This window comes from Orcinus orca, chromosome 10 (assembly GCF_937001465.1).
Source record: "Orcinus orca chromosome 10, mOrcOrc1.1, whole genome shotgun sequence".
Classification (NCBI taxonomy): Eukaryota; Metazoa; Chordata; class Mammalia; order Artiodactyla; family Delphinidae; genus Orcinus; species Orcinus orca.
Window position 1 is genome coordinate 35,846,940 of NC_064568.1, and position 10,623 is coordinate 35,857,562.

The 10,623-nt window shown below is 55.4% G+C and overlaps 2 protein-coding genes across 3 annotated transcripts in view; both read left to right on the top strand.

The window, feature by feature from the left end:
- The window catches only part of STIMATE (STIM activating enhancer), a 52,440-nt gene extending 44,783 nt beyond the window's left edge, over positions 1–7,657 (top strand). Inside the window, exons 5-9 of one of the 2 annotated variants that reach the window (XR_007479737.1) lie at positions 111–223; positions 1,264–1,341; positions 2,091–2,240; positions 4,060–4,602; positions 5,225–7,657. Coding sequence is in view for 1 of the 2 variants with exons in the window: in XM_012532363.3 (XP_012387817.1) it covers positions 111–223; positions 1,264–1,341; positions 2,091–2,240; positions 4,060–4,176 (458 nt within the window). In the remaining variant the exon portion in view is untranslated. Of the gene's footprint in view, positions 1–110; positions 224–1,263; positions 1,342–2,090; positions 2,241–4,059 lie in introns of both variants that reach the window. The other variant, XM_012532363.3, reaches the window with a different exon arrangement.
- A 1,621-nt stretch (positions 7,658–9,278) lies between these two features.
- On the top strand, positions 9,279–10,484 carry MUSTN1 (musculoskeletal, embryonic nuclear protein 1). Its single transcript, XM_033424600.2, has 3 exons — positions 9,279–9,433; positions 9,833–9,965; positions 10,173–10,484. Exons 1-3 carry the CDS (start codon positions 9,425–9,427, stop codon positions 10,277–10,279), a joined length of 249 nt encoding a protein of 82 aa, XP_033280491.1. The 5' UTR covers positions 9,279–9,424; the 3' UTR covers positions 10,280–10,484.
- Positions 10,485–10,623: the final 139 nt, after the last annotated feature.

Sequence of the window (10,623 nt, forward strand, 5' to 3'; positions counted from 1 at the left end):
CAGGAGCTCTGGGGTGGGGTGGGGTGTGAGGGCTCACAGGAGCTGTGGGCAGTGGGGGGGCGGGGCATTGGTGTCTGCGCCCCGCGTGACCAAGCCCGCTCTCCCTGCAGGAGACCCTCTGCAGTGCGGAGCCTGGGTTGGACAGTGTGCCCTTTACATCGTGATCATGATTTTTGAAAAATCTGTCGTCTTCATTGTCCTCCTCATACTTCAGTGGAAGAAGGTTTGCCTCCTGTTCCCTTCTTTACCAGCTCCTCGAGACGCTAAGCAGGACAGTACTCCCCGACCCCAGCCCTATTGGGAAACCAAATTGGTTGTTGTTGTTGTTGTTTTTAACTCCATGAATACACCTGGATTGGTTCTGATGGGGCAGCTCCTGGCTACCTATCAAGAGCAGTAACTTGTCAGTTTTTTACGTAGCATCCTTCCACTTCGGCCATACACGTCTGCTCTAGATTAAGCCTTGGAATATATAAAGCCCATGAAAATACAGTCCCCACCCTGGGCTTGCTTACGGTGGTCGGTTGACTGTAAGTGTTCTCAGTGGGTGTTCTCTCCGTTTGCAGGTGCTTCCTCATACACCTCTCTTGGCCAGTGGTTTAACCGAGCCTTTTGGTGCCACAGGCAGTGTGGCTGGTCGCAGGTTCCCATGGTTCCTAACCCTGCCCTCTGGCCCCAGGGCTGTGCAGTTAAGCTTCCACTGCCCACAGGAAACCAGCCAAAGAGACTCTGGGGACAAGTAACTCAGATCTTGGCCTGCTTTCGTTTTATTTGTGGCTGAGATTTATTTTTTTAAGAAAATAAACCAAGGCTTTTGGGAGCTGTTGCCCTTCAGGAGGCGGTTGGGGTGCAGGGTTCCTGCTAGAAAGTGGTCGGCACCTCATTGCTAGTAGCTGTGATGAGCGCCCACCAACCTCCTCCTCTCCTCACACTCTCCAACCCCACCCCGTGCCTGCTTCGTAAAGTGCTTCCCGCCCCACCCCTGTCCCCCATCCCCGCGTCACTTCGCTTCTCAAGCACTAACCGCTCCCAGTGGTCTCCAAGGGCGTCAGTCCCTTGTTAGCTGTCAGGTCTGGGGGCTGTGCGGCCCTGGGTGTGAGGTGCTGTTCTCATCAGGGCTCTGGGGGGAGTGTCTAAGCTAAGCCCCCTCGCAAGGCCTCGTGGGTGATTTCCAGTGCCGCATCAACCCCCCACTCCCCCACCCCTGCCCCAAACTTTCTCTGGGGTCTCCTCCACCCTCACTGAGTCTGCTTCTCTTTACAGGTGGCCCTGTTGAATCCCATTGAAAACCCAGACCTGAAGCTGGCCATCGTCATGCTGATCGTCCCCTTCTTTGTCAATGTCAGTGCCTTGTTGCATTTTTTACCCTGTTCGCCCCCTGCATTCCCGCGTCTGTCAGAATTCTGAGTCTGATGGAGAAAACACCTTATAGCCCTCGGGTCCCTCCATGCAAGCATTTGCCACCTCCTATCCCCACCCCGGACCTGGAAATAGCAGGATTGCTTCCTCAACATGCACATCCCTGCTCCGGGGCCTCTGTGCAAAATGAAGGGTTCTGGGATCTTTGTCTTGCCCTCCCTGCTCTGTGTGTAACAGCAGCTTCTAGATTAAGATTAAGATCGTCAGGAATTCACCCCCGTCGTTTATTCCTGACCGCAGGGCTCCAAGAGGAACTCATGAGCACTCTGGCTAGAAATTAAGAAATAAGAAAAGAAAACGATAAAGGAACCTGGGGATGACAGATGTGGCAGGTGTGCCGGCCAACTGCTCGGCCCAGGGGAGGAGCCCCCACTAGGAGTCCGGAGACCTTGGTTCAGGCCCCGCTCTGCCAACTGCTGCGGCACCCGGAGCAGGCTGTCCCCATCAGTCACCACCACAGAACCCCTTGGGGTGAAAGAGAAGAAGGGACATAGAGATTGGGAATCTCTTCGTAGACTGCTGAGAGAGAGAGCAGGGGGCCCGGATGTTTTCCTTTCCCTGGTTCTCGATGCTGTGATCTGGAGCAGGGGTGAGAAGGATGGGTGTGGGGCTGCTCAGCTTGGTTTCACAAATGGCTTATCCCGGAGTAACCTGCACTTTCCTTCCCCCAGGCTCTGATGTTTTGGGTAGTGGACAATTTCCTCATGAGAAAGGGAAGGACGAAAGCTAAACTAGAAGAAAGGGGAGCCAACCAGGACTCGAGGAACGGCAGCAAGGTCCGCTACCGAAGGGCCGCGTCCCACGAGGAGTCGGAGTCTGAGGTAGGGCCGAGCCCTCGTGCCGCTGACCCAGGAGGGGTCTGGTCTCGTGTTTGCATCTGTCCTTCTCTTGAGTGCTGAGTCCAGCGCCAGCCAGCGGGAGGGAGAGGAGGCTGACAGCTCCCATCCAGCCTGGACCCACTCCTGCTGTCCCGTGGGCCTTCCTAGGGCTGGGAGCTGGAGCATCTGTTGGGGGTGGCTCGCCTCCAGTAGCCCCTCTGTCAGTGGAGAAAGACAGGAAAGGGAGGAGCTGCCTTGTTCCAGGGAAGCCGTCACGGATGTGTGGGCCTGGTCGTCGACCTTTAAGCATCAAGGCGTTTGAATCCCTGCCTGTCCAAAGAGCAAGGGAAGTGTTGGCTAAGCCACCAGGAAACTTCTGTAGGAGTAGCCAGACCTCCCAGGGAGAACCTTACCTCCCCGTATTTTCAAGTTTCCTGAGTTCAAATATTTGGACTTCAGGGAGATTGGTGGTCATAAATAGGAGCGTGGAGGCGAGGTTGTGTGTCCTAGGCAGCCCACAGCACTCACTTTGCACCTGCACTGCGCTGGGGGGTGGGGGTACAGAAATGGCTGAGGCCTTCAGACTTTTGGACAAGGAAGATGACCGCCTGCACAGCCCATCGTAGCACTCTGCGATAAGTTCGGAGGTTGAGGCGTTGACAAAGCCCTGTGAGGACTTGGAACAGTTGATTTAGCTCTTGGGGGCGTCCTGGAGGGAGCTTTGAAAGCTGACTAGATGGAGGACAGAGGGGAAGCCCGTCTCTTCTCTAGGTGTCCCTAGAATCTGGCACGAGGCCTGTCGGGTTGTAACAGCGCAGTGAACATTAGGTGAATGACAAACAGTGTTTCAGGCAGAAGCAGCTGCTCCTGAGCGGTTGTGGTCATGTGGTTTGGCATTTGGGTACTAATGTGAAATTCACTGTGGCCAGAGTAGCATATATTCCGGAGGGTAGGACGGAATGACAAGAAGTAGGTACAGGCAGAGGATTGAGCTAGCTGGGCAAGGTGCTTTGTGATCCAGGGTGAGGAATGGGAATGTGCTTGTGCAGCAGATAGGGAGCCAGAGTGTTTGATCAGGGGACCAAGACTGGAGGCAGGAAGCCCTGCAGGGAGGGGTGGTGAGACCGCCCTGCCGGGGAGGAGAATGAGCTCCCCTTGCATAGGTGCGCTTCGGGCCTCTCCATCCTGACCTGGGCTGTGCCAGTCCTTCCCTGCTGCTCTGAGGTCTGTGGAGCCAGGCAGGCGGGCAGTGAACGAGTGTCTGCCCTGGATGCCCTAGCTGCGTGGCTGCATCGTTCTGGGGGCTCAGAAGAGCGGAGGGCTTCTGTTTGTCTTCAGAAGTTTACCAGGTTGGCTCAGAGCAGACACTCTGAAATCTCCCTGCTTTATGTTGTGCCCCACAGGTGTTTTCCTTTCAGAACGGGGCTTTTCAGTCTGCTTTTGCTGTATTTGAACCAATTTCAAGGACCTAGGACTCCATGTGTGAAGACTGGGCTTTTTTGCCAGGATGACCGTAGGCTAAGTTTGCTCTGACGTGGGTTCGGTCACAGCCGGAGGTTGGATGGAGAAGCGGGAGCAGAGGGGAGGCGTATCGACTCAGCACTGGTATCAGTAGCCCGTGGATGTACGTGGTGTAAAAAAAAGTCTGGGGTGGGCCAGCTTGTCTCACTCTGTAAAGAGGGCCTCCCCATCACCGTCTCCTAAAGAAACCCGACACTTGAGGCCTCCTAGACAGGCTGGCATTCTGTGCTGGGGTCCAGGGTGGGTAGGTGAAGAGGGCACTGCAGGCAGTGACTCAGGGCCACGCCTCTCCACCACTCAGATCCTGATCTCGGCCGATGACGAGATGGAGGAGTCCGATGTGGAGGAGGACCTCCGGAGACTGACCCCCCTGAAGTCCGCGAAGAAAAAGAAGCACCGCTTCGGGCTGCCTGTATGACGCATCCTCAAGCTGGGGTCGGGTCGGGGCCCGGCCAGCCGCCAGTTGGCCAAGGGTCACTCCGCTGCGTCTTCCCTCCCCTCCTCTCTCTGCCCCTCTTCTACCTCCACTCCTCCCACGGTCTCTGCCCACTCCTAGACTACTGTGACCCGAGGGAGGGAGGCCGCTGGCCCGGCGTGGCAGCTGGAGGTCCCCACTCAGTTGCACTACAAACACTGACCAAATATGCAAGCGAGGCATTTTGTTTGTGTGTTGTCGTCCCAAGCGGTGTTGTGAGGGACCCAGAAGCCCTGTCCTGCGTCTGGCCGGGTGGCCTCGAGGATGAGAACTCACGTGCACACAGACCGTGGGTGGAGCCTTTCGCCAAGGCTCGGGGGAATGTGAAGACGTAACACGTTTGGGGGCTAAAAGTTACACATTGACCAGGTTGGAACCGCAACGCTTTCTTACTCGAAATGGCTTTTGTAACTATTGATTTCTATAGCTGGTTTTATGAGCTGTCACAGTGTTAATGTTTTTTGAGTATATGTTTATTTCCTATGGGACTCATGGGCAAAACATAGATTTTTAAGTCTTCCGTATACTGTTAACTTTTATATTTTTAAGTTATATTTTCATACTATTGTATTTAAAAACTCTTTTTAATCCCCAAAGAAATGGGTTTGTTTGCCTTTCGTGGGTTGTGAACTGGTGGGTGGAAAAAGTCGGGAATTTTTTATTTGGAATATTGTTAGGTAATCTACGATCAGATGAGGTAAATGATTCCGGTAGGAAGGGAGGTGGGCCCTCATCTGAAATCAACAAACCCGGTGGTTCTGCAAAGGTCAGGCCTGAGCAGGAGGTGGCCAGTCCAAATGTGGATCCAGGGCCCTGTGAGGGTGGAATAGGAAGGGCTCTGCCCAGGGCCCACCAGCTCCTTGGCACTTCTGCCGGCAGGTTAGAGGTCTTACTGAAACATGCTGGAAAAAGAAGCGTAAGTAAGAGGATTTTGTGTCCAGAGAAATTGAGACTCTGAGGCCACTCCTGTTTGTTCCCTGCCTCTCTTCAGAGCCTCCAGATCTGAAGTTTAAAACACAGTCTTGGCCTCCCCGCCTCCCATGGTGCAGCCTTCAGAACCAGGCTCTGGACCCAGCTCTGGGAACTTCCTCTCAGGCTACGCCTTGCCTGTCAGCTTAGTGTTGTCGACTCATCTTCTAGAGAACGCCTGTCTGACCAAGTGATCCTGTTTTTCACATCCTCCAGAGCAGCGGGTGGAGGTGAGCGAGCTTGCTCTCTGCGTCCACAGGCAGGACGAGGTGTTTCAAAGCTTGTAGCCCCCACTCCCCAGCATGGGCATAGGCCCCGTGTCTTTGGGAGTCTGCTGCCCAGCAGTGGAATGGGCAGACCCAGGCACTTGCCCTGCTGTGGGAGCAGCAGCCCAGTGTTTTGTCCCAGCCCAGAAGCAGTCATGGAAGTTTAGGAATAGAGAACCACGTGGCTAAGGTGCGAGCTGGAAGTGAGATCAGTGCAGGGAGGCCACACCACCCAGAACCTTCTTTTTAGGTTCCTACCTAAAAACCTACATAAAAACGTGTCACTCAAACAGATTGTGTCTGAATTGTGGCATGTGAGCCACGCTGTTAAACCAGGCATCCTGGGCCTATCCTCTGCCTCCCACGGTCTCACCTGTGTGGGTCATGGAGGGACAAGCCTTGCGGAGGCCTTCTCAGCCTGTCGTCCTGTAGGAGTCCAGAGGGCCAGAGGAGCTGGGACCTGAATTGCAGTGGGCGGCGACTCTGTTACGCTGGGCACCTGCAGCTGGAGAGGAGAGCAGGGTGAGATCGGAGCCCATCTCCACTCTCCCTTAGCTTTGCTCTCATTTTATGCTCCTCCCCCCTCCCACCCTCCGCTGTGTTAGTGGGGGGCTCCCCACTGGGAAGACCAGGACTGACGTCGGTCCCGGTAGGTGGCAGGCATCGCTGACTTGCCTTACTCTGTCCTCCTGTTTTGTCTTGGTTTGAATAACCTTTGGCCACAGCTGTTTTCTGCACCTCCCTGAGCCCAGAATCTGAGCTTCACTTTCAGTCTTGAGCTCCTCATGTTTCCAAACCAGGGACGAGGGTGGGGAAGCCACAGGTGTGAAGGATGGAAACTGGGTTATACAGACCCCAGATGATCTGCTCATCTCAAGGCTCATCCCAGCGCCTGCTGGGCAGTGGGTTTGGGGGACAAAGAGGTAGCGAGCGAGCAGTGGTTTCTCCCTGTATCCTGGTTTTGAAAGGGCTTTAGTCTCTGAGCGTCAGTTGTGTAGCTGGCTAACTAGGACATGGACGTCTAACAGGGAGTCTGATCGTACAGGGCCTTGTCAGCGTGCGGGCCTAAACAGCGTGGCCTGATGTGTTTGGCCTTATCCCTAGGATAAGCTTCCTCACCACCTGCTCCAAGGTGCCTTATGAGGTGCAGCTCTTCACCTGCCACATGGCAAGCATCATTGTGCTTGAGAAACCACAGAACACCAACTGTGTGTTGTGCGCCATCCGTCTGATTTGTCCAAATCTGGACCTCAGCCAAGCCACCCATAATGGAAACTTGTAAGTCAAGGCCATGAACAAGTTTCTTGTAACTGAGAGAAATAACCCGATGAGGTAGAACTGTCGTATCCGAATGGAAGAGATCGTTCTTGCCCATTTTTCCTTTCACTGACAGCGGGTTGTTGACAATGGCAAGGAGGGATGTTGGTGAGATCCCAGGCAGTGGCTTCTTGGTCTGCTCAGCCCAAAGACCTGCCACGTGAAGGCCTGTCAATTAGCCTTCGGGCACACTGGTGGCCTCCTGCCTCAAGCTTTAACCTGTGCCTCTTCCTGACAACAAGGAGTCATGGGTTAGGTTGACCTGTCATGCCTTTAAAGGGGAAATATATAAAGGCTCAAATTCAGGTTATTTCTTCCCCTCTTCAGTGTGGGCCTGGAGGCTGTAGCCCAGAGTCCCCATCTGAAGGCTGCCCCAGGAGCCTGGAAGGAGCAGCAGCTGTCAGCAGCTCTCTCTGCCCTCCAGACTGCAATTCACTGGCCTTCTTGCAGCCAAGCAAATGCAGACGGCTCTGGGAACTTGCCGTCAGCCAGGCAGCCACCTTGTAGGGGGCAGGGCTGGCCTTTAGAAGTTTCACACATTTCCAACTAGGAGTGGAGAGCTCTGTGTTTTACCCTGTGAAACATTGGCAGCTCTGAAGGGCTTCGCTCTTGGGGAGGGACCTTGAGCTCCTGAGTGGGTGGGTGGGTTGGTTTAATTTGATTTCTCTTTTCATGAAGTTTATTAGAAGTCAGACCTACATAAGCAAACCATGACCGACTTCCACTGCCCTCCCAGCGCGGGTGGTTAAATCTGTGGTGTTACGATTCACAGAAACACATTTTTGAAATGAAAGGGAAGACGATGTACTTAACATTGTAAAGTGGTTTACAATAAAGTTTGACATCTTATTACAGTTTTTTAAAAAAAGAAACCATCACTTTTGTGGTTGTTGGTTGTGTGTTCTGTGAAGTTGAAACAGCTTAGTGGGGGGTCAAGAAAATGTCCCCAGTGAGTTAGAAGGTTCTCCCCAGAAAATAGAGTGAGAATGAATCTGACATCTCCTTATGGCAGATGTGGAAGCCAAAACCTGCCAAGGGGAAAAAAACCAAACATACTCTTGCCATTTCCACTTCCCTGTTAATGCGAGTAAAAGCTACTCTGCCTGCCCCCCGCCCCCCGAGGAGCGAAGGGTGCCGGAGAGATGGAGTGTGAGGAGTGAACATCCCACATCCTTGTTCCTGAGGCCACGGGGCTGGAAGGCAGGTGCCCCCCCTGGGCAGAGCTGGCTGTGGGGGCCAAGCTGAAGCGCTGGGAGCCAGCAGCAGTGCCCTCACAGGCCAGGCCTGCCCTCAGTGCCTCTTGGCCCCTGTTTGGAGCCCTGGGTCTGTGCCCGTCCAGAGGCATTCCTCATGTCAGCACTCGTCTCAGATGGAGCCTGGCAGGGCTCGCATTGGCCTCCTGGGGCCAGGACCAGGCAGGGGGTATCGGGGTGGGTTGAGGTCTGACAGCAGCAGAGTGGTGTTCCAGACAGCCAGACATCAGTGCCTGGCTGGGTTTTGTCTGCCCGGAGCCTTCAAGGATAAAAATACTCTCCATCACAAACTGACAAGGAGCTTGGGCATGTCTCATCCAATGGGGCAGACCCTGACCTCCTACCCACATCCACTCCTACCCTCACCTCAGACCTGGAGTCCTTCCCTGTGCCCCGGGGGTCTTCCCTTCAAGGATGGGGTGTTAGGAACTAGCAGAGGAGAGCTAAGTGACCTTCAGGGAGCCTGTGCCTCTGTCCATGCCTTGAGTGGGCTTCACTCTTGCCCACCCTCTCACAACCTAAATGTCCTTGGGCCAGGTGCCCTTCGGTGACCTCGTCTCAGTCAGAGGCTCTGTGCTGTTTCCTGCCTTCTGCTCACCGGTCCCCTTACCACAAAGCATGGTTTCCTCCCGGCCCTTCCTGGGTGCTTTGCTCCCTCCTTCATCCTGTTGCTAAACTTGCACTGGGAGCTGGACAGAGGGCAGGGGCGTCAGCAAAAATGCAGATGGAGCAGCTCCCAGGCTTCCCTTGGCAGCAGCTTCTGTACCTGTGAGCCAGGGGTAGCCCCCATGATCTGAGTCCACTGTGAGAGCCCAGCGAGCTGGGTGTGAGCACATGCTCCCCAGCGGCACATGCAGGAAGCCGTCCGCCCTGCTGCCATGTGGGTTTGGGAAGTCTCTTTCCTCTGGAATCCAGAGAAGGGGTAGGAGAGAGAGAAAAACAAGCTCAGAGCTGTCCACCCTGGCTCAGGGCCCTCTCTTTCCTCCGGGACACCCCCCACGCTGGGATGGACTATCGCAGATGGACAGCTCGGAGTGCCACACGCACGTTACAGGACCTACGTTCATAAACGCGAGTCTCTGCCAGGCCCAGCACCTCCCACCTGCCAGAGAGCAGCTGTCCTCAAGGGTACGGGGTCTCCCCAGCTGTCTGCTTTCACCAGGACTGCAGCCCCCCAGGCAGCAGTGCTCAGCGAGCCCCCATCATCTCCAAGAATAAACTCTGAAGCCAGCGGCTGTGTGGATCTGAATCATCAGGGAGCTGTCAGAGGAGGGGGAGTGACTTCCCGGGACAGGCAAGCCAACTATATAAGCCCCAGAGGGCTGGGCGCCGCTCAGATCTCTTTCACAGCCACTGCCTTCCAGGGAGCAGTTCCCCATACCCACCATGTCCCAGGTAGGAGGGCCCAGCACAGGCCCTGCTCGTGCCAGGGGGTGGGGGTGGAGGGTGGACGCTGTCATCTTTAGCAGCTGTGTCTTGAGCTGAGCTCTGGGCATAAACACAGGAGGCTCTGCCTCCCCTGGAAGACCGGGGCTCAGGGAAGACAGGCACACGGATGGTGTGAGGCTGCAACAGCCATAGCCCCAGAGCTCCCAGTTTGTGGGAAGAGGGCAGAGACTCGGGGTATGGGGCTGTGAAGTATAGTCAGAAAGGCTTCCTGGAAGAGGAGTGAGGCCTTGAATTGGCTTGAGTTAAGTGAGCAGGGAAGAGGGGTCTCGGCCAAGGCACAGTGCTGGGAAAGGGCTCTCAGCCTCGAGGCCTCGGGTTGTAAGATGAGGCTCTGGGCTCTCCAAGGCTGACACTCAGGAAGCCCCCATCAAGAAGAAGCGCCCCCCTGTGAAGGAGGAGGACCTGAAGGGGGCCCGAGGGAAGCTGACCAAGAACCAGGAGATCAAGTCCAAAACCTACCAGGTCATGCAGGAGTGTGGTGAGTGTTCTTGGGACAATGGGCTCCAAGGGCGCAGATGTGTGTCAATAGGAGGGAGGATGGGGTTGGGGGGGAGGTCCCATGAGTCCTTTTTCTAAGAGTTCAGAGCTTGTGAGCTCAGCAGGGTGCTCCCCACAAAAGGGGCCTTTCCTCCCTAGGAAGCCAGGCCGTGCCCCTGACTACACCTCCTCCCCATCCTCCCCACAGAGCAAGCTGGTTCTGCCGCCCCATCGGTGTTCAGCCTCGCCCGGACTGGCACCGAGACTGTTTTTGAGAAGCCCAAAGCCGGACCTGCCAAGAGTGTCTTTGGCTGAGAAGTGCGCACCACGCCCCTCACCGTCAGCAACACCTAGACACAGGAGCCTTTCCCAAGAACTCTTTTTTTATGCCAGAGCATAGCTTCTCACCCGCGGCCTCTGGGATTGGCACCCTCCCCAACAGCCCTGGCCCCTGAGCCCAGGGACTCTGCACCAGCACCTGGGCAACACCAATAAAGAGGATGCCCAAGTGGCCCCAGCATTTGGAGGGTGTTGGTTGGTCACTGGCCATGGCCACTAAATGCAGGGGAGGGGTGGGCAACGTAGGTGTGGGGCATGTTCTGTACGCTTCTCAGCTTTGGGGATGGCCCCAGAGGATAATGCAGGTGCCATTATGGCCA